The sequence below is a fragment of the Brachyhypopomus gauderio genome, chromosome 4, assembly GCF_052324685.1.
Source record: "Brachyhypopomus gauderio isolate BG-103 chromosome 4, BGAUD_0.2, whole genome shotgun sequence".
In the NCBI taxonomy this organism is placed as follows: Eukaryota; Metazoa; Chordata; class Actinopteri; order Gymnotiformes; family Hypopomidae; genus Brachyhypopomus; species Brachyhypopomus gauderio.
In genome coordinates, this window is record NC_135214.1 from 33512042 (window position 1) to 33536415 (window position 24374).

At 49.6% G+C, this 24374-nt stretch overlaps 1 protein-coding gene across 7 annotated transcripts in view; it reads right to left on the bottom strand.

The window, feature by feature from the left end:
• The window catches only part of dab2ipa (DAB2 interacting protein a), an 82185-nt gene that overhangs the window by 36302 nt on the left and 21509 nt on the right, over nt 1–24374 (bottom strand). For all 7 annotated transcript variants that reach the window (XM_077004104.1, XM_077004109.1, XM_077004105.1 and 4 more), the window contains 2 exons: nt 18576–18682; nt 7587–7705 (listed from right to left, as the gene is read on the bottom strand). In XM_077004104.1, the coding sequence (XP_076860219.1) occupies nt 7587–7705; nt 18576–18682 (226 nt within the window). The remainder of the gene's footprint in view (nt 1–7586; nt 7706–18575; nt 18683–24374) is intronic.

The following is a 24374-nucleotide window of genomic DNA, read 5'->3' on the forward strand; positions in this document are numbered from 1 at the left end:
GTCTGATCTGGGAGGCTATTAAAATATTATTAACACAGCTGTTAACATACTATATTAGTATACATTAAATTAAGGCAGCATCTTTAAGCCGTCCTCCCACCACATAAAGCAAGTTATACGCAGGATCCATCAGTTTAGCTCTCTAACTGTATACAGGCTCTTTGCTCAAGTGTTGTGTGCCCTCCGGTTCTTCGGTCAGTTACACCAATGTTGCTTGGCACCTGTTCTGTTAGGTGCGACCACACACGTGCTCGACAAGACTCGACAGCTGTGAGCCATTTAATGCCTGCTACCGTAAGGAAGAGCCCGCTCACAGATCGACATGCCGGAGTTACACAAATGTCGAAAACATTACACCATCCAAGGTTTTAATATGACAAGCCACAGTCAAGCACAGAGCAGATGAATGTGTCTGCTCACGTCTCCACAGAGCCAACCTGACCTCCTATTCCCACAGCATCTCAGCATGAACTCAAAGCAGGAGAACACACACACACGGCCCACACACACACACACACACCGCCTGCACTGGGGACTGGGACCCATAGCCCCACGCTTCATCACTGCATGGGTTAAACCAGAGCAAGTGCTGGTAAATTCGTAATGTTTCACTGTTACTATGGCGACACGAGGCGGGTGAAGCAGGATTCCATTGCGCCTAGCAACTGACGGCTCTGCTAAGTGGAGCAATTCAGTTTTCAATTTCCCACCACAGGCTGTGAGTTGCTAACACTGGTTACTGAGTCATTAAACTGTTTTAAAAGGATGACAGCTAAATAAATAAATAAACACACAAACGCGAGTGCATCTCGCCGGCAGCCGTGTGCGTCAAGGCCAGTAGCCCGCGGTACATGTAAAACTGGGAGACAGATAAGGACATGTAAGACTGGGATAAGTTTATCATGTAAAACTGATTTGAACTCAAAGCAAGACGACATTAGCAGCAAACAGCGGAGACAGGCAGGCAGAACTGGTTTAGTTTTAATTGGATTAGCGTGAGTGGACGCGGGGATGCGGTCTCCCCTAAAACCATAACATTCACTCAACCCCTTAATTGCTTCTCTTAGCTGTGATTCAGATAAAAACTCCAGAAGTGTCCTGGTGTATTTCTCTCCTTCAGCTCTGCTATCCAAAACAATCAAAGAGTCCAGTGTGATGTTAAGTAAATCATTAATATCTGATCAATCATTTTGATTGTCACATGGCAATAAACAAATAAACAATAATAATTACAAGGAATTAGGATACCAAAGGAATCTGCCTGGGCAGGAGAGTGTGTGCTGATGATGTCAGACCTGATGGGAGGTAACAGAACTATGATGGAGGGGTAACAGAACTATGATGGAGGGGTAACAGAACTGTGATGGAGGGGTAACAGAACTGTGATGGAGGGGTAACAGAACTATGATGGAGGGGTAACAGAACTGTGATGGAGGGGTAACAGAACTGTGATGGAGGGGTAACAGAACTATGATGGAGGGGTAACAGAACTGTGATGGAGGGGTAACAGAACTATGATGGAGGGGTAACAGAACTGTGATGGAGGGGTAACAGAACTGTGATGGAGGGGTAACAGAACTGTGATGGAGGGGTAACAGAACTATGATGGAGGGGTAACAGAACTGTGATGGAGGGGTAACAGAACTGTGATGGAGGGGTAACAGAACTATGATGGAGGGGTAACAGAACTATGATGGAGGGGTAACAGAACTGTGATGGAGGGGTAACAGAACTGTGATGGAGGGGTAACAGAACTGTTATGGGGGGTAACAGAACTGTTATGGGGGGTAACAGAACTATGATGGAGGGGTAACAGAACTGTGATGGAGGGGTAACAGAACTATGATGGAGGGGTAACAGAACTATGATGGAGGGGTAACAGAACTGTGATCGAGGGGTAACAGAACTGTGATGGAGGGGTAACAGAACTGTGATGGAGGGGTAACAGAACTGTGATCGAGGGGTAACAGAACTGTGATCGAGGGGTAACAGACCTATGATGGAGGGGTAACAGAACTGTGATGGAGGGGTAACAGACCTATGATGGAGGGGTAAAAGAGCCCATAGTGAGAAGCAGTTGTACTCTTAAGTGGAAGGATTATTATGCCTCCCGTAACCATGCAGTCTTTCCACCGGGAGATGGTGAGCAGTGGGGGGGGAGGGGCAAGACAGCATGGTACCTGCCCCCCCACACCCACCAACCCTGTACTCCAGACACTGAGCTTGAATTCCATAGCTTACTCACGCTGGAATGAATCAGGTCAGAAAGACCTCAAGGTCACGGGGAATAGCATCAATATCCAGGCTGAGAGTCTCCCACTCTTATCGCGCCTGCACAAAAGCCGACGCTCTTATTTGGATGCAAATGGCATAAGCGGCTACGCCGTTCCAATCAAAACTCCGCCACCTCGGGCCGATCAGGAACAAACCACCCAGTCTGAGCAACACATGGGGGGAGCGCTGGGCCCCCAGTGTGAGTAATGCACCGTGGAAGGAGTGGGGGGCCGCCGTGAGCGCTATCGTGTCTCGCAAACGTCTCCTCCTCAGCCTCCCCGGAGATTAGGAGAGCCGAGAGGTTTCAGGACGCGTCTGCCCCCAGCAACCCAGCAACCCGCCCCGCCGTCCGTCTCCACGTCCACAACGGAACTTCAGCTCTCGCCGCCTCGTAGGTGAGTCAGTCATGGAGGACCTGGTCTGAAACACCAGGCGGTAGCGGTGGCGTATGGAAGCCCGGGCGGGCGTGTTGGAACGCAGGCGTGCAGCGTGTCGAACTCGCTGCCACAGGAAGGTGAAGACGTCCTTCGGCTCCCGTCAGCGTGACGAGATCTCGCCACGGCTGGGGAGGGCGGTGGAAGTGTGTGCACAAAGCTGCCGCCACCCCATCAACATCTCCACACAAATCTAATTATTGTACATCATCCTCGTGACCGATGTCTAGAATCGACCGTGCCAAGCGCGCCAACAAAGATGAGACGCATCACCGCCAAGAAGTAAGATGCCATGTGACAGGAAGGACGTGGAGGGAGAGAGAGAGACATGCGAAGGACGTATTCTTCATCGCCCCTGAGAATTCACTCCAACAACGAGCCAAAACACAAAAGGTCACCGCTGTGACATCACCCTGGGTGTTACGTAATGATAGCAGGTACGCCCTGGGAGCTTTATACTTCCAAGGGTGTCAGGATATGTGCAGACTCATGCTCTCATAGGGGAACCATCTGTACTGGTTTATAACTCTCTGCATTAAGACAACCATGAACTGTTTAAATGCCTGGCCTAGTGTTCACTACAGACGAGAAATCGCTTACCAAACTGTAAGATACGAATGGCAAAGCCAACAGAGAACCGAGTCACTTACTTCCATAGTAATCGTTTTGGATTTTCCATAATAAATGAAAGATTTGTCCAGAAATCCTCAGAGCTGAGAAATGCTGGTGTATTGCCATCCCTAGGAAAGGTCTCGAGGACAACACCACAGCAGAACACCAGGCCCGCGTGTTTCTAAATGTGACACTTGTGATCTCGTGGATCAGCAGCGGAGAGAAGCAAAGCAGGTGAGAGCACAGCTCTCTGAAAAAAAGCACTAAGATGCACGTCAAGAAGCAGAAATGAAAGGAATAAAAATGGTCATTCCAATTATATGAAGCAATTAGTGCCCATTAAAACATAAGCTTATGTTAGCTCCATTTCTCTGTTTTCAAAGTTGATGCCAACCTCTGGAAAGAATAAAGGCCTAAGAAATTATCTCTGGGGTGGCATTTAGTTCTGTTGTATGACAATGCACTGTCAGCTATTGTGTGCTGTTAAGTCAAATAGCTGTTATTAAAACACTGTAGGACAACAGCATAATGGGCCTATAATGGGCATTATCCCGGAGTGAGGTGCGCAAAGGCAGGCTAAAGATTCAGATTTTTAGGTTCATTACAGTATAAGACAGACTGGCAGGGAGACACAGACATATATACAAGAGTGAGAGTGTGTGTGTGTGTGTGAGAGAGAGAGAGAGAGAGAGAGAGAGAGAGAGAGAGAGAGAGAGAGAGAGAGAGGGAGGATGTGGAGGGCTCATGCTTGCTATAGGATTTCTTTAGGAAGCAGGTTTGGGATTAATGAGGCAGACTTCATGGGTATAGCTGAAGGCCTCACACACTCTGAACATCAGTCAGTGATCCGTCCTCTCTGCCCCCACAGGAGTACACACACACACACACACACTCACACACACACACACACACACGCGCGCGCGCACACAGATACGTGTGCATGCACACACAGACACACCCCTCCTCTCCACTGTTTCAAATTAATGCTGCCAGGAAAGATCACTGGCAGACAGGCAGAGTCCTAGAGAGGATTAATTTAAGAATGGTGCCCACAACCTACAAGGCATGGAGGTTATGGTAGTAAACACTACACAAAGCACCACGCTAACCCTGACTGCACAAACAGAAAAACAAGGAGATAGTACTGTTGTTTAGGGGGGGTGTTCATGGGCGGAGTCTGCCCTGGGGGGTGAGCTTGACTCCTGATTTTAGAATATCATTCTTCTCTCCACGGCTCACGAGCCTGTAATGAAGTGGGCTGGACGGGCGGGGCACGTGGAGGACGCAGGAGGGGTGATGACCTGGAAACCTCGCTGCGTCCAGCCCCCCCCCCCCCCCCCAGGGGAAGAATTTTGGGAGCGTAGTTTCCTGTATTCAGGCTCTCCTGGGAGAGAGAGAGAGAGAGAGGCCGGACAGAGGCCCAGCACCGGGCACAAACGGAGCAGCGGCCAGCTAACGTGAAAAAGGAAGAAACTCAGTCCTGTTGTACTGAATACAGATGATAGCCTGACAGTCCAAAATGACACTGGCATCTTTTCACAAGTGCCACACAGCTTCCGAGACGACAGCAGGGCAGCAGCTGTTTGAAAATGGGAGGAAAATCAATTGTTTGGGTCCAAGTCTCCACTTAGTCGGGAGGCCATCTCGCCCCCTGAGGTGCACCGTGGCGCTGAAGCGTATTTTGGGTTTTTAGGAGTCGTTTTGTGATTGTTTCTCTCTAAAGGGCACAGTAGTCAACCATTTTGGTTTGCTCTAGCCAGACTCAGCAGAGCAGCTAGCAACGTGAGGCTCGGGCGTGGAGCTCGGGCCACACAGGAAGTCCTCTCCCCCCTCAAGCTTCCTGTTTCTCCAGCCACTTTAAGTAAAGACAAATGTGGGGGCCGTGAGCGACGGGAAGTTTACACAACACAGAGTGTACCTCCATCTTGTACCTCCATCTCATGATGGTGCTTATGAAAGCTATTATGAAAAAAAAGATGAAAATGAATAAAAACAGGAACATTTCTCTTATTTTCACTCAATCAAAGCTTGGATGCTTTAAAGGGAAAGGTCAGTAGTGATGTGTGTGTTTGACACTAGACACGGAAGACCTTCAGAATCCACCCTGCCTCTGGCTCTGTTAAAAGCATCATGATGACGGATCTGATCGTACCACAACCCCTCTGCACTAGAGGTGCTCATTACACAAATCCCACCTCAGCACGCACCAGCTCTGCACTGTAGTGGAAGGGCATTAGCTATTAGCTGACACACACACACACACACACACACACACACACACACACACACACACACACACACACACACGTACACGCGGCTCAATCCAAAATGCAGTGAGCTGGCCAGTTATGTCTGCACAAATGATTGTCAATGGCTCGCTGTCAGACACTGGAATATATATGTAACTTGTGATGACTTGCAACTTGGAATTCGATGTTTATATGAGTGAAAGAGAGAAAGGGAGAAGAATATAACGAAAATAAATGGCAGGAAAACAAAAACAAAAACAAAAGCACACACACACACACACACACACACACACACACACACACACACACACACACACACACACACACACACACCAGCCTCTCTCCCAGGACAACATGCATGCATAATAAGGATGTAATCTCCTGACACAGAAGCGTGGCGAACTCCATACCTGAACGTGTCAGCTCTCCAGCTCCACTGTTCAACGAATCCCTACAAGAGACCTGAACATGAACATCTCCGCCTGCCCCATGGGTGAGCTGTCAGCTGGGGAGGTGACGTAGCAGGACTGTCACACAGAGAAACATGCTGCACCACCTTCTCCCAGCATGGCAAACTGCTGCTCCACCTCGGGCTGTTGGCTAATTAGCTAACCCAACCAAACCTCAGACTTATTCATGTGACATATGAATCGTTGCTTTAAAACTTTTTTCCATGCATTACCATTGATTTCATCTGCCAATCAATAACCAGCTTTCACTTGGAGAAGCTGAAATTGTGTTTTCACAGATGTTCCTAAGCTTAAAAAAAGTCCTCTTAGACAACTGCACCATCTAACTGGAGCTCACGGTGATCCATTCCTCCTCTGCTCCAACAGCAGGGTGCGTTTGACTCTCCGCCTCCCAGCGCCCCCACCCGGCTGACCGCCTCAAAGACACCCTGATGCTCACAAAATGCTCCCCAAAAAATAGAGCAACAGGCATATGGGGTGGGTTTATTATGGACACATTATGGGATGGGCTATGGGATTATGGGATGGGTTTTTCAGCTGCTTGGGCTACAAGTGACATTGCTCTGATGGGACCGAATGTGACCAGGATTCGTGTGGAGCGTTTTTGCCAGCGATTCTGATGTACATGAAGCAGTGGGTTCACCAAAGAACTTCAGAGCACGTGCAAACCTGGACAAGGGTTTAAACAATCAACTAGACAGCATTCAGTTCTGTGTGGATAACCGGACCCTGCTGGGTTCCAGCCTCTCGGCGTGACGTTCACGAGCAGCGTGATAGGCAGCAGGACACGAGTGCCGTTCAGATGGGAGAGGTGGAGTTGTGAGGCCATCTCCCACAACCCAGGCTGAAGAGAGACCTCGTCCCTCACAGAGCTCACTTCAGACAGACGCCTCACAGGCACCGCACTAACCCACTCTAAGCAACCCAATCAGCCATAATAAAGAGGCAAAATGCCTGATTGACACAGACATCGAACAAATAAATAAATAAATAAAATCTCCATATTCCGGAGAAGTGGTAATGTGCCTGGTTATTAAAGCTCTGTGGAACTTTAGTTGTTGAGTGTGAATAAATGAATGACTTTCAGACTGTTAGTGATGAAGATTTCTTTGGGAAGTGGATTCTATGAAGAGTCAAGCTTTGCATTCTGTGTGGTTTAAGGCTCTGAAGAGCACACATACAGCCCAGACACACGTACACACGCCGTACAGATGCTAGCAAGGCAACCCAGTCATTTCAGTTTCAAACTCCTCCTCTCATCAGCTGAGCCTGTTTCGAATGCCAGCATGGCACTTCAATAAATATACTGAACATTTAATCAAAATTGTATTATTATTATTTTTTTAAATCAAAGACATAAAAACCCTCAAAATCAAATTAGAATGACAGGAAAAATCTGTGAACATCTGGAGGTGATGCTTAATGGATTAATCCCCACAAAACACAGACTACAATATACAGCCATTAGTTAAATGCAACAGCTCAGGATGAACACACATGAACACACACGTGTGTGTGTGTGTGTGTGTGTGTGTGTGTGTGCTTACCTGTCATTGTCAGCACTCCTGAAGGCTGGGAGGATGTTCCGGAAGCTACTGTGTCGGTCGAGCTTGGGCTGGCTTTTAGTGCGTTTGATCGAGGTTTTCAGTCGACGGCTCAGGAAGCCCTGGCCCAGAGGCAGGAGAGAGAGAGAGAGAGAGAGAGAGAGAGAGAGAGAGAAAGAGAGAGAGAGAAAGAGACGAAGCACTCAGCTCAAATGCTCGCGAAACAGGAAAACTAAATCATCAACCACGGTGACATCCAACCCAGCAAAGCTTCCAGTGGACACTGTCCACCCTGTCTCAATCTCTCGTTGGTCTCTCTTCCACGACGTCTGGCTGAGCTGCGTGTTGCTGTGTGGACTGCCCAGCAAGCACACGCACACACACACACACACACACACACACGTGCGTGCGCACACACATCTGCTACAGCGGCTACGCTGATGTGAGACGCCCCTCAAAGTCTCTGTTACCATGGAAACTGTTGGTTGGCATGGAAGAAGAGAAGGAGAGAATATGAGAGCGAGAGAGAGAGAGAGTGAGAGAGAGAGAGAGTGAGAGAGAGAGAGAGGGGAGGGAGGGGGGGAGTGGTGCACTGCAAGTTCACAGGGAGAGCTGAGCTCCAGATTGGAAAGAAATAGAGCTGGAAAGTTTCAGGGAGAGATGAAGGGTCTGACGAAGACGAGATGGTGAAGGAAGGAAGCAGAAAAGAGAAAGAGAAATGAAACGAGAGCATGGCGGCCATTGCAAGAGCAGGGATGCAGATAACCATTACTGACTGGGATAATGACTGTTTGTGTTTAGGACTGAGCTCTCACAAACACAGAGAAGACACAGATCAATTGGTTTTAAATTGGTTTTAAGTAGCTCCCTTAAATATATAAAACACTGTGAGAAAATGGAAGACAAAGACAAAGACTTGAAGGAGTGAGCAGCCATAATAAATCATGGTTTCTAATGGTTTCTAACCTAAACAAAACAATTAAGCATTTAGTACTGTCCTGACAGTTCAACAGCAACAATGTCACATCTATAAGGAAAGAACTGCAGCCTGGTCTTCTCTGAACAGTGAGTCCTGCACGCTTTTGCCAGTGAGGGACGGCTCACCTGCACACAGCAGCCAGTAGTTACAGACACTCCCCCCCGATCTTCCTGTCCTGTAGCCACTCCCCCCTCTCTGATCTTCCTATCCTGCAGACACACCCCCTCTCTGATCTTCCTGTCCTGTAGCCACTCCCCCCCTCTGATCTTTCTGTCCTGCAGACACACCCCCTCTCTGATCTTCCTGTCCTGCAGACACGCCTCCATCTCTGATCTTCCTGTCCTGTAGCCACTCCCCCCCCGATCTTCCTGTCCTGTAGTCACTCCCCCCTCTCTGATCTTCCTATCCTGCAGACACACCCCCTCTCTGATCTTCCTGTCCTGTAGCCACTCCCCCCCTCTGATCTTTCTGTCCTGCAGACACACCCCCTCTCTGATCTTCCTGTCCTGCAGACACGCCTCCATCTCTGATCTTCCTGTCCTGTAGCCACACCCCCTCTCTGATCTTCCTGCCCTGCAGACACACCCCCTCTCTGATCTTCCTGTCCTGTAGCCACTCCCCCCTCTGATCTTCCTGTCCTGTAGCCACTCCCCCCTCTGATCTTCCTGTCCTGTAGCCACACCCCCTCTCTGATCTTCCTGCCCTGCAGACACACCCCCTCTCTGATCTTCCTGTCCTGTAGCCACTCCCCCCCCTCTGATCTTCCTGTCCTGTAGCCACTCCCCCTCTCTGATCTTCCTGTCCTGCAGACACACCTCCATCTCTGATCTTCCTGTCCTGCAGACACGCCCCCTCTCTGATCTTCCTGCCCTGCAGACACGCCCCCTCTCTGATCTTCCTGCCCTGCAGACACACCCCCTCTCTGATCTTCCTGTCCTGTAGCCACTCCCCCTCTCTGATCTTCCTGTCCTGTAGCCACTCCCCCTCTCTGATCTTCCTGTCCTGCAGACACGCCCCCTCTCATGCTGTTCACCTCCTGCTCTGCCTGAAGGGTTGCCACGGTGGCCCACGCTGAACTTGTTTTATTCTCATCAAACATTGCTGCCAAGAGGACACTAGACATCATCCTGTCAGTAGCAATGATGTGGTCTCCAGCGAAGGTTCCACGGCAACAATGCTCACACCACCTCCGCGGCAACAACACCCACCGCCCCGAACCCTGTTGGTGTCAGACCGCTTCTCTCCTTTGGTGCAGCCTGAATTTTTCAGTGTTCTATTTTAGTACCACCTCCCCAACCCATGACATTTGCCACATACCTTCTGAGCAGAATTATTCATCATGGCCATCAGTGTGGAGGTTGGGCGTTTGTGTGACTGTCGTGGCACTGCAGCTAGGGGAGCAGGCCTACATCAGTGGAGCTGCAACGTCAACTCACCCTTCAGATCAGGCAAGAGTTAGTTAACATGTACTGACTTGAGACTCCCTCAAGGAACAAGGTGGATTTTAAGCAGAACTGACCTGACTCATACAGCCATATTATTTGAACACTGTAGCAAGTGTCACAGTTAAGAGTCTGCTGTAAATGAGTCCATTTCTCAAATATCCACCACTCCCCCTGTCAGTCTGGAGGATGAAGTGCAGTCATCTACGTGAGACGGTCCAGCTCCCAACCCTAACCCTAACCCCTAACCCTAACCTAACCCTAACCCTAACCCTTTCCACCCCTACACCCTTCTACCCCCTACACCCTTCTACCCTCTACACCAGGGGTGCTCATTACGTCGATCGCGATCGACCGGTCGATCGCGAAGGAAGTGTCGGTCGATCGCGAAGGAATGTGCGTAGATCGCGTCACATAAAATAGTAGTAGATGAATCGCACATCTGCACTGACGGTTGTATTTTGATTGACATTCACGGTAGCCAATCTGCAATCCACTCAACAAATTACGTTCGCCACCCCCCCCCCCCCCCCCCCTTTTCTTTAGATCTTTCTGACTTGGTCATCTTATAAGTAGCTCGCAAGCTGAAAACTGTGGGCACCCCTGCTCTACACCCTTCCACCCCTACACCCTTCTACCCCCTACACCCTTCTACCCCTACACCCTTCCACCCCTACACCCTTCTACCCCTACACCCTTCCACCCCTACACCCTTCTACCCCTACACCCTTCTACCCCCCCCCCCCCCCGATCTTCCTGTCCTGTAGCCACTCCCCCCTCTCTGATCTTCCTATCCTGCAGACACACCCCCTCTCTGATCTTCCTGTCCTGTAGCCACTCCCCCCCTCTGATCTTTCTGTCCTGCAGACACACCCCCTCTCTGATCTTCCTGTCCTGCAGACACTCCCCCTCTCTGATCTTCCTGTCCTGCAGACACGCCTCCATCTCTGATCTTCCTGTCCTGTAGCCACTCCCCCCCCCGATCTTCCTGTCCTGTAGCCACTCCCCCCTCTCTGATCTTCCTATCCTGCAGACACACCCCCTCTCTGATCTTCCTGTCCTGTAGCCACTCCCCCCCTCTGATCTTTCTGTCCTGCAGACACACCCCCTCTCTGATCTTCCTGTCCTGCAGACACGCCTCCATCTCTGATCTTCCTGTCCTGTAGCCACACCCCCTCTCTGATCTTCCTGCCCTGCAGACACACCCCCTCTCTGATCTTCCTGTCCTGTAGCCACTCCCCCCTCTGATCTTCCTGTCCTGTAGCCACTCCCCCCTCTGATCTTCCTGTCCTGTAGCCACACCCCCTCTCTGATCTTCCTGCCCTGCAGACACACCCCCTCTCTGATCTTCCTGTCCTGTAGCCACTCCCCCCCCTCTGATCTTCCTGTCCTGTAGCCACTCCCCCTCTCTGATCTTCCTGTCCTGCAGACACACCTCCATCTCTGATCTTCCTGTCCTGCAGACACGCCCCCTCTCTGATCTTCCTGCCCTGCAGACACACCCCCTCTCTGATCTTCCTGTCCTGTAGCCACTCCAACTCTCTGATCTTCCTGTCCTGTAGCCACTCCCCCTCTCTGATCTTCCTGTCCTGCAGACACGCCCCCTCTCATGCTGTTCACCTCCTGCTCTGCCTGAAGGGTTGCCACGGTGGCCCACGCTGAACTTGTTTTATTCTCATCAAACATTGCTGCCAAGAGGACACTAGACATCATCCTGTCAGTAGCAATGATGTGGTCTCCAGCGAAGGTTCCACGGCAACAATGCTCACACCACCTCCGCGGCAACAACACCCACCGCCCCGAACCCTGTTGGTGTCAGACCGCTTCTCTCCTTTGGTGCAGCCTGAATTTTTCAGTGTTCTATTTTAGTACCACCTCCCCAACCCATGACATTTGCCACATACCTTCTGAGCAGAATTATTCATCATGGCCATCAGTGTGGAGGTTGGGCGTTTGTGTGACTGTCGTGGCACTGCAGCTAGGGGAGCAGGCCTACATCAGTGGAGCTGCAACGTCAACTCACCCTTCAGATCAGGCAAGAGTTAGTTAACATGTACTGACTTGAGACTCCCTCAAGGAACAAGGTGGATTTTAAGCAGAACTGACCTGACTCATACAGCCATATTATTTGAACACTGTAGCAAGTGTCACAGTTAAGAGTCTGCTGTAAATGAGTCCATTTCTCAAATATCCACCACTCCCCCTGTCAGTCTGGAGGATGAAGTGCAGTCATCTACGTGAGACGGTCCAGCTCCCAACCCTAACCCTAACCCCTAACCCTAACCTAACCCTAACCCTAACCCTTTCCACCCCTACACCCTTCTACCCCCTACACCCTTCTACCCTCTACACCAGGGGTGCTCATTACGTCGATCGCGATCGACCGGTCGATCGCGAAGGAAGTGTCGGTCGATCGCGAAGGAATGTGTGTAGATCGCGTCACATAAAATAGTAGTAGATGAATCGCACATCTGCACTGACGGTTGTATTTTGATTGACATTCACGGTAGCCAATCTGCAATCCACTCAACAAATTACGTTCGCCACCCTACACCCTTCCACCCCTACACCCTTCTACCCCCTACACCCTTCTACCCCTACATCCTTCTACCCTCTACACCCTTCCACCCCTACACCCTTCTACCCTCTACACCCTTCTACCCCCTACACCCTTCTACCCTCTACACCCTTCCACCCCTACACCCTTCCACCCCTACACCCTTCTACCCCTACACCCTTCTACCCCTACACCCTTCCACCCCTACACCCTTCTACCCCCTACACCAGAGCCGGAGTGGCTAATCGGGAGATTCGGGAGGATTCCCGATGGGCCGGCTCTTGTCAATCTCTAGTTTGGGCCGATTGGGATAGAAAAATAATTTTGGGCCGGATTTGCGCATGAAACTCCCGGGCTGAAAAAGTGGCCCACTCCGGCCATGCCCTACACCCTTCTACCCCTACACCCTTCCACCCCTACACCCTTCTACCCCCTACACCCTTCCACCCTTCTACCCCCTACACCCTTCTACCCCCTACACCAGGCGTACTCAACTAAATTTGTCCGCGGTCCAGTTTTGGCAGATACCTGTGACCTGAGGTCCGGTGCGGCGGGGGTGGCGAACGTAAGTTGTTGAGCGGGGGGGGGGGGCGAACGGTGCGCGAACGGTGGAGGCGTTTATACTTTCGCGAGCGTTTTGTCCTAAACGATAGGCGTTTTGTCCGAAACGATATGTGGTAGAAACACCCCTCAAAACAGGAAAATGAACATTTACCTGACCAATTTTAATGTTGCTATATGTTTCAGGTTTGAAAAGTGCTGGAATTTAGGTTAAAGTACTTTAAAATGCTTGAAATTGTAACTACTTGGTTTCACAACAAATATCTGTCTGACTGAATAGTTCTCTTGTATTAGGTTAACAAATACGAGCCTCTTGTAATTCCAGGACGAAACATGAGAGAACGTGAAGACGTGAAGATTGGGCGTTTTTTTACTTAATTATGTTTAACATGCTGGGAAATATTGAAATGAACCTTGAAAGTGGCGTACAAGTGCTTGAATTCCACCTTATAAAGGTGTATGAACCCTGAAAACGTGACTTTGTTCATTGCGCTGAAGCGCGGCGCGAAGTTACAAAATTCGAGAGGTGCACGACCTCGCGAACCGACAGCGCGCGAGGCACTCGCGCACACGCGGAGCCACAGCGATTACGTCATTTTCGCCGCGCGGACCCTCGCGCCGCTCGCGAAGCGTCAACCAGGCAGACTTGTTGTTGAGCGGGGGTGGCGAACGTAAGTTGTTGAGCGGGGGTGGCAAACGTAACACTCGTGACGGAGTGTTTTTTCAATAGCCCTGAAATAAATGCTACGGTTTTGTTTTAGTCCGTATCCAGTTAATCAGGAATGAGATTGGGTCCGGACAGGACTGCGTTCGGGTCCGGATCCGGACCGCGGTCCGCCAGTTGAGTACCCCTGCCCTACACCCTTCTACCCCTACACCCTTCTACCCCCTACACCCTTCTACCCCCTACACCCTTTTACCCCCTACACCCTTTTACCCCCTACACCCTTCCACCCCTACACCCTTCTACCCCTACATCCTTCTACCCCCTACACCCTTCTACCCCCTACACCCTTCTATCCCCTACACCCTTCTACCCCTACACCCTTCCACCCCTACATCCTTCTACCCTCTACACCACATATGTCAAAGTCAAGGCCCGCGAATTGATTAACTATGACCCCCTGGATGATATTTCATTACTATTAGAACCGGCCCGCAGGCCACAGCCGCCCGATGGTGTTTTGCACGCACAAACACTACATTCCCCACAATGCAACGGTAGCCCGCGAAGTCACTGCAGCGCACACAAGCGGCGAGGGTCTGCGCGGCGAAAATGACGCAATCGCAGTGGCTCCGCCCGTGCGCGAGGGCGTCGCACGCTGTCGATTCGCAAGGTCGTGTACCTCTCGAATTTTGTAACTGCGCGCACCAGTTAAACTTAATTAAGTTAGATAATTATACATATAGTCTAAATGATTCGAAATAATTCGCTTTTTTATTCACATTATTTAATGGTTGTTTATTTTCAAAACGCCCAATCTTAACGTCTTCACGTTCTCTCATGTTTTGTCCTGGAATTACAAGAGGCTCGTATTTGTTAACGTAATACATTTGTTGTGAAACGAAGTCATTACAATTTCAAGCATTTTCAAGTACTTTAGCCTAAATTCCAGCACTTTTCAAACCTTTATTACTTTATTAATTTAATGTACAGGACATGTTTTCTTTGAAGGAAGTTTGCTTTTATCTGTTTGCTTGTGTTTTCACTTGAAATTACTGACAGATCCATAAGAAAATATTGCTTTATTCATTTAAGCATTAAATAGTATACACTGTGTTGGGTCTTGGTTCAATAGGCTATGTGCAATCATTTCAATATGTTTTAATAAACATTGAACCAGTCCGGCCTACCCCTACCCCTACACCCTTCTACCCTCTACACCCTTCTACCCTCTACACCCTTCTACCCCCTACACCCTTCTACCCCCTACACCCTTCTACCCTCTACACCCTTCTACCCCTACATCCTTCTACCCCCTACACCCTTCTACCCCCTACACCCTTCTACCCCTACACCCTTCTACCCTCTACACCCTTCTACCCTCTACACCCTTCTACCCCTACACCCTTCTACCCTCTACACCCTTCTACCCCTACACCCTTTTACCCTCTACACCCTTCTACCCCCTCCCCCCGTAAGCTCTATCCTCAATCTGCCCTCGCTCTGCCCCTGATCTGCCCCAGGTCAGTCACACTGGGCTCTGAACATGTGACACCCTCTCTCTCCTCTCTCCTTCCCTCTCTCCCTCTCTCTCCTCTCTCCTTCCCTCCCTCTCTCTCTCTCTCTCTCTCTCTCTCTCTGTCCCTCTCCCTCCCTCTCTCTCTCTCTCTCTCTCTCTCTCTCTCTCTCTCTGTCCCTCTTCCTCTCTCTCATCCCTGTCCTCTCTGTCCTCTGTGAGCTCCTCAAAGCTCCTTCAGCCCCGTATAATCAGCCATCACAGAAACTCTGATCAGGCCCATCAACGTTGGTCTAAAGACGTCGGTTAATAAAGTGGACATGCCGCCTCTCAAATACTTAACAAAGGCATTGCAATCTTCATAAGGAAAATGTCACATGATCTTTCTTGACCAACATCAAGGACACCACAGTGGGAGAGATTGACACTTGACCTTTTGCTCCTACAGTTCTACTGTATATAGAGAAAGACCCAGAGCAGCGGTACAGAGCACCAAAGCTCTCTGTAAGCCATGGATGCACTGCACTTTCCCCAGGTCGCACTACAGGCCACGCCCCTCTGCTAACGGACCACGCTAATTAGGCGCCGCTGTCCGTTAGGGAGGTCAGCACACTGGTGGGATCGGCTGGTGGTATGGAAGAACGTGACCTTCATGACCTTTGCATGGAGACCCTGTGAATTGTGGACAGGAGCGAGTTTCTGCAGGACTTCCAGCTCTGTCCGTGTCTCTCGTGACACTGGCTGCATGGCCAGATCGGTCATGACATCTGAACGACACAGCTACGTTCATCTCCATTATGGCTGCACACATTCGAGTAGCAGGTTTCAACCCCGGGTTCTAATTTCGGATAAGGAGCATTTGAGGAGATGAGGAGAGTGCTCATGTGGAAAACATCCCCACGCGTCTCCTGATCAGCTCTTCTCCAGGGCTCCAGGTTCCTCTGTGCTGCTGAGCTGTGAGAGTGGCAGGAGCCCCCCTAAACCAATCAGTGCTGATGTCAGCTGCTCAGGGCTGCAGACAAGTCGTGGGTCGAATGACACTTAGAGCAGACCGCAGTCTATAGCCTGCGTTTGCTAAAAGCCTGTAATAGACTGCTGTCTGCAGCACGCCTCTGCTAAAAGCCTCCAATGGGCCGAGGGGCTGCTGAAACAATCCATCTAACAGCATTATAGGTAGCCAGAAGCTGAATAGTGTGGTCTAGACCTCCAACGCGGGAGTCTTCTCTAGTGTGTATGAGAAACATACGCACACACACACGCTGTTTGACGGTACTGAGTTCTTCCATGTTACATCACCGTGTTTCTCACTGCATGTAGCCCTGTTTCGAGTCCCCCCCCCCCCAGTGCCTAGACAAGCTCTGGGGCCCTGATGATTAAACATGGCCCTCCACGACAGCAGCCGTGTGTATATTCGCGTGCATGTTTGCAGAAGTGGCCGTGGCTTCTTAATAACCCAAGAGCAGTCAACAAATACACAGACCCACCCGTCTGCCAGGGCTGTACATGTTGCATACCAACGTTCACTCTATCTGTTTATCTCAGCCTCTGTTAACACTTCCTGTCATTAGCTTAGCTGTTTAATTAAGGGGGGGACGGACATAATACACAGCTTGTGTACCTGCGTCTCCACTGAGGGTAAACAGCGCAGAGGCCGTGGGGAGACCGTGGGCACGGCCGCGGAATGAACACAATGAGAAATCACAGGAGGTCTTTTAATCCTCAGGACCCAGCACAAATGCATTCATCGCCTGAAATGTGAACAGAAAGGCTCGTGGGGAAATCAAACAGCTGTTTTATTCTGCCTATTAGCTCAAAAAGAAAGTAGCAAAATTGAACAACCCATGGACAGCCAACATTATTTAACATTCAAACTAATTTTCACCAAAGGCTCATGGGGATGAGAGAGGGGTCCTGCCTCCACGTTCTGATCTGACCAACCACATGCAAAGACAAAGACGACAAAGACAAAATGAAAATCAAATCTGTTTGCACAATATTTTCCGTCACCACGGTAACCAGCGCCTTGCATGTGTTATGTTATGGATGCCCTGCAGAAACGCACGAGGGGCGGTTAACAGGGGCGGTTAACAGGGGCGGGTATCAGGGGCGGGTATCAGGGGCGGGTATCAGGGGCGGTTAACAGGGGCAGGTATCGGGGGCAGTTAACAGGGGCGGTTAACAGGGGTGCCACCATACACTCCCACAGAAGAACTCTCATCCCATCCGTCAACTTGCCACGCACACACACACCAGCTAGCACTAATTACATACTCTAGAGATGTTATACTTTAGCCTTCCATGCAGACCTGTAGGGCTGTCTGGCCTAAAGGCGTATTAGCACTCGACACTGAGGGCTCTGTAGCCTACAAACATGTTAGCATTCAATTCAGGTCTCCACCGCCTAAAGGCTAATTCATCCCTCCCAGGTCCTCACACTGAGGGTGAACTGGGCCACAACGCCATACTGGTTATCCTCATCGAGCCGGATTCCTTCAGGTTTTACAAAGATAACAATTTCAATATTTAAGTATCATGATTTCTCCAACAAGGCGAACAGGAAGTAACATTACTAACCTTGATAGCATGATATAAATTATATAAAGCTAATGTGAGTTTAGTAAAATCCTCGTATAATTAGTCATACAAGTTCATGAGGTAGACCTCTGCTGGAGAAACCCTTCAAAAGTTTCAGTGGGGCAAGTTGCGTCTGCCCCGCAGACTGCCCCGCAGACTGCCCCGAGGGTGTCCAGACCGACTGCAGCTTTGTCTCAGCCGGGAGGGTTTCTGTGTTCGTCTGAGCTGAGGAGACACGGTCTGGAATGCCACACGTCCTGTCTGACAGCACTGGCAGATGGTAAAAGACGTGGCAGAAAAATACTGTTGGCGGTGTGAATTTGTTAATGCCTGGATTATGCTGACACAGCATATCTGCAGGAGATTAACCCTGTGACTCAGGTGAAGGTCTGTGGGGACTGACCCTGTGACTCAGGTGAACTAATTCAGGTGAAGGTCTGTGGGGATTAATTTTGTGATTCACGCCGGTGAAGGTTTGCAAGGATTAATCTTGTGGCTAACCTGATTAAGGCAGCATTACACACACAAAGCCTCCTGATTTGTTCATCCTAATAAACAGAGACAAAGTCAATTGCATAAATCATGTTCTACAGGGTCCTGTAGGAAAGACGACTCCCCCCCCCCCCACACACACACACACACACCAATGAGAGTGGGATGACCTGGGGCGTCCCACTGTGCTACCTTGCCCAAGCCTACCGTGACTCTGAAGGGCGTGGAGGCGGCGGCCTCAATGGTGGGTGTGGCTTTGTCCATGGTGCTGCCTGGCATGCTCCGCCTACGGCCCAGCCGCTTGGTGGGAGACTCTGAGTAGGGGGTGGAGAGAGAGAGAAGGAGGGAGGGGAGGAGAGAGAGAGAGAGAGAGAGAGAGAGACAATGTTATCTGCAGAATGAGAGCACAAAAGTGAAACACCTCAGGAACGCTGATAACATCAACAGCGTCTTTTCCAAAACAGCAGATTATCCAGTACAGGAATGAAACTCGAGTGCTTTGCACTGGCCCCTGCTGTTCCAGAACTTGCACAAGCTACAAATAAGACTCAGGATCCCGTCATAAGTCCCGCAGACAAGCGTCTGTGTTACAGAGCAGCCCTGAGCTTCACAGGATGGTGCACAGCCTGGGTCAGCCCAGCTGGGTCAGCGCCAGCAGGGCCCGTCCAGCAGGGCCCGCCACGCTCTGCGTAACCTGACTGGAGGGCCGCTCACCAGTCCCCGCACACTCTCGGCCTCCAGCCGCCTGACAGGCAGAAGAAGAGCTCGAGATGAATGATGGAGCATGTGCAACCGACCCAAAATAAGGGCTCTCCGAAATCCAGCGTGCTGTCAACTGTGCGGGACCATGCGGGACCGTACGGGGCTCAGACCCCCTCCCTCTGCCCCGCTGATCAGGACACTGGGTTTGCTGACTCTCCCTCTACACTCACTCTTGCTGTGCAGGTTATTTGAATAATAACTCTCTCTTGCAACAAAGGAAGCCAAGCAAATCGGAACAAATCGGAGAGGGCGGCAGGGAAGGGGACGCTGTCCCACAGTTCACGGGAGCTGTCTGTCTGAATCTGTCTTTTCTTCTCCCTCTTTATTCTGAATCTCTGCTTATTCTTGGAATTTTGGAATCAGACAAGCATACCATCTTTCTCTGCCTGTCTCCACAGGCTTTAGGCTCGCAAGTTTCTCATTTTTCTCAAACATTTTTCACTGTTTACTGCATCTGTTTTCAGGCAAATGAGTCAAAACAGATTACATTATCTTGATCTTGACGTTGCATGGACAGATGAAGCCTTGAAAGAGCCCGACGTGAATCCGAGATGTAATTTAAACACAAAAGAGTAAAACGAGACTTCACAGTATATCATCATAGCACATCTTCATAGCAAAGAGCTTCACAGCATATCTGATGGGCAGCTGCTTTGATGCTGGCCATGCTACATTACAACATGACCTCTGGCAAAAAAGCACACACTGTGGAACTAGATGGAACGGATCATGCCTCCACACAGGACTCGCAGGATCCAACGAACAGACGAACTGACCCATGTGCCTGTAGCAATACAAACATGCACATGCATGAAGTAAGCTTACAAAATCCTTTCATGCAAGGATATAATCACAATATATATTGGGCGGGCACACCCTCCCACAGTGATGTGAAAAAATAAAATAAAAATCAATAAATAAAAATATTCCACTCATTAGCTTTGCATAATATGAGAATCTGTGTTCCCATGAGTTGTTGATGGGACACATTACTCCAACACCACCATGCCAGCAGTTTACCTCTCCAAAGTTGTCAACAGTTGTATTTAGTTTGCAGATAATGTCTCTGACTTGCTCGGAAAGGTCATGTCAATGATTGTATGTCATTTTATGCTGGAACTCTACTTGCAGAAGTAAATAATAATTTTGCTACAAAGTGTAAAATAATTTCACGGAAAGGCGATTATTAGGGGAAAAGGGATACAGGAAAGTTAATTAACGACACACATTTGCAGCAATTAACAACAGCCCCAGATGAATTCAACTGAAGTCTCAGCATTAGCATTAGCTAGGTTATATTTGTTAGAAAGTTGGAAATCCCATATGGAGTTTCCATAAGGTGTAAACCATTGTAGCGAAGTGTGTGTAACATGTCTGGTAGTATCAGATGTTGTATCAGATGTTGAGAGTGTACAGCACTAGAGAGGAATCTGATCTGATCATGTATGAATTAGCAGTCAGATCAGATATGGTCTATAGCCCCCAACATCATGGCTGTTGTTTAACGTTGTTTCTTTCGTGTTCACTCTGGTGTGTTCAGATTAAATAAAATAATGCTGACAGGGCAGAAAAATCAGCTGACATGGGAAGAAGAGATTACAGGAGAGAAAGAGAGACCTGAAGAGAAGAAATGACAGGAAACCTAGGGTGAAGACAGGAAGAGGAAGGGAGAGAGACTGAAAGAAGAAAATGAGACTTCATGGCCCTGCTGCCCACCCAAGTGAACTTGTGAGTAAAAACTGAGAAAATATCCTAAATATTGGTCACAATATCTGGACTTGTTTTCACATAACAATGCAGATAGCTGTTTATAGGATTATGATTATGGCTGTATGTTATTTATCACCTATCTCTACCATAACACTACAGGACATTACAGTAAAAAAAATTCAATAAAAAGTCCCCCTCCCCCCAGCCCTACAGCTTTGCTCTTGTGTGTACTCTGTTAGGTGTTTATCACTGAATCATCAAACCCCTCATTAGTTAAAGTGGAGCTGTGAATCTCGAAATTTAAAAAATTGGATTCAATTAGTGAACATGGCTAGGATGGTTCTTAAAAATGAATAAATAAATTAAACGCAGGGTTTCTCTCGGCAGACGAACAGATTGGAATGCATGGAACCACGATGCCAAACAGCAACTCGTGTGTATCATCTTAATTATCCTGGGTGGTATCATAAAATCTTAATCCATATGCTGAGCGTGGAGTCATGGCCGTTCTCGTGTCCCGTGGGCCTGCGCGCAATCGAGTGATAAACGCTCGCGCGCACACATTAATGACGCAACAAGCAAACGGCGCATGCAAACATTCCGCTGATAGCGCGCGCGGCAAACATAGCGAGCCACGAATGACATCCGACTGCGAGTGGCCTTAATTAAATTTCAGATTATCTCGTGTTAAAAAAAATTTGCGCGTGTTTCCAGCCGCATCCGCAGGCCCGTGCTGCAGATTTGGCGCGGAGCTGCGGTCCACGTCTGCTCGTTCCGCGTGATAAGTGCGACGCCATTATCAACCTGCGCCTGTAATTGGTACCTCCATTCTCTGTCATTAAGTTCCTTGGCTGGGTCTGATAGAATTCTGTGCAGAAACAAATCTTTTAATGCCAATTAGAATCCACCTTCCGCACATAATTAGCCGTGACGATATGAGCCTTTGATTGCAGGAGGCATCGCCCTCTCGTTAGCCTCTCCCGACACCCGCTACGACCGCCACCAGAACCACCGACTGTTTAGCCGTCGCTTGCGAACCTTTGAAATACCATGACAGGAAAGGACCATACTGTGTGTTAACAGGTCTCAGTATTCACCCTTACAAGACACACTCGGTTTTGAGTAGTTGGCAAGGCGGATCGCAGTACAAACTGCTGGTACTGATGCGAGCCAACGGTGTTATTTTCTCTGTTGCGGCACCAGACAAAACGTGCTGGTGTTGGTCTGCCACGAGGATTCCTCTGCTGAGAAGAGCTAGGTGAGAAAGAGGTCAAGTGCTTAGACCTCCCATTATGTCCTCGATTCTACAGGAGTGCCCTTGTGAAGTTTATCAGGCAGTCCTACAGCAAAATGAACGTATGTTCAAAAATCAACATGTTACTGTCACGCAGATACAAGCCACAGGTCTGATATATATTAAGGGAAACACACAAGTATTTACATTAAAACATCTCCATTGTTTTCTCAGCTAGAGGAGAAAGAGTTTTCCCATCACACCATTTCTCACAATGCCGGTCTCAACCGGCGAGAGAAAAGAGGACGAAATAACGTTGCGTGCAGGTTAATCAATCAGAGCGTAGGTTTTGGGCAGGCAAGAGACATCCATCACAGAGCACGCGCTCCGATGCCTGCTGCTAGTGTCCCATTCATCTCCCCTGATTAAGACGCATGGCCAGGCCACATACGACGAGTCCGCACCAGCCACACGACGATCTTCCTATTGGGATGACGTGAACGTGGCTGGGCCAGAAGCTCGTGCAGGGTTAGGGACTCTGATGATCCATTGGTCCACACTGCAACTGAAGCTGGTTGAGATGAGATAATTTACATATAAAAACCATACCCATGGTCTTGGAGTGAGTGGTATTAACACTCACATAAGCAGCACATAGTTCTTACTACATTGCTGTTATATACCGACCAATTACACTAAAGAATCATCCATTACCGAGTGGTAAATCATCATGTCTACCATAAGCAAATGATTATTGAAAAGATTTGGCCATGAAAAGAGAGAGGGAGAAAAGAGGAGTGGCCAGGTCATTTGTTCAGCACCAAACAGCCGTTCCCTCTCCTCCTCTGTCTGTTCTATTGACGTTCCTCGCCCGTGCACCTCAGGGAAGCTCCGCCCCTCAATCAAACAGCCCAGCGAGGCCCTGCCCCACGCCGCGCAGTTGCCACGGAGCCCTGGCCCACCGTCGCTGAGAGGAGGAGGGAGGGGCGGAGCTGAGGACATGGCGTTAAGGTTCAGCTCTCAAATAGCAGGGCCCTCACATCTGGGCGGGGGGGGGGGGGGGGGGTGGGGGGGGGGGCTGGTCAGGTGTTGTAGCCGTTAGCCAAGTGGTACACAGATAGATTTAAAAAAGGACTCTGGTAAGAAATGACACATAGAGAGGTAACGGCTGGGCCCGAGGTCAGGCACGCAAAAGCAGCATCCATGGAGGTCTTTTAATGCCCTGCTGAACGAGTGTAGGTGCCATCAGGAACAGACTAACTCAGATTGGGGAAGCGAGCTGCGTTCAGCAGCTGGTGGACGGGGGATGAGCAGATGCACACGGCCCTGCTGAAGAGTTCAGCACCGCATATGGCAGCTGGATCTGCACCTTCTGCTCTGCAGAACACCTCGCAGACGTCGACTCGCCAGCAAACACTTCATCTCCGAGTGAAAAGGAGAAAAAAATGAGTAAGGACTGGCACTCGCTGCACCTGTTTCTCTCTCTCCATCTCTCTCTCTCTCTCTCTCTCTCCCTGCTGCTCCCATCCATCTCTCCCTGCCCAGTCTCTTTCATGCCCTCTGATTCCACCCCTCTCATCTCCGCCCCTCCCTCTCTCCCTCTCTCTGAGCCATCAGTGCTCATTCAGACTCCAGCTCCAAGCTTGTTAAACGTGGAGCTTCTTTGAGTCCAAGTACTGCAGAAAACAGGATGTCACCCTGTGACTTTGCAGAAAAATAGATGGACACATCGGGGGCGGGTATGGCTGGGTGTGGGCGGGTACATATGGTGTGGGCGGGTATGGATGGGTTTGGAAGAGTTGGAAAAGAGGTGGCTTGGCTGTTCTGGATTCAGATACAAAGACCGACTTTGCTTATAAATCTTTGAGTTGCAGGGCAGAATGAGAAGTAAACTGAAGTGTCAGAGAGAGAATGGGGTGCAGTGTTTAATCCTGTACAGAAGCAGAGGACAGAAGGCTGTATACACCTAATGAAGAGCAAACGGAGGACACTCAGCAGTTTCTAGTACAGCATACGCCAAACTGTTCCCTGTCCCTCTGCACATGCACATACACACACGCATGCACACACATACACACGCATGCACATACACACACGCATGCACACACATACACACACATGCACATACACACACGCATGCACACACATGCACATACACACACGCATGCACACACATGCACATACACACACGCATGCACACACATGCACATACACACACGCATGCACACACATGCACACACATGCACATACACACACGCATGCACACACATGCACACACACGCACATACACACACGCATGC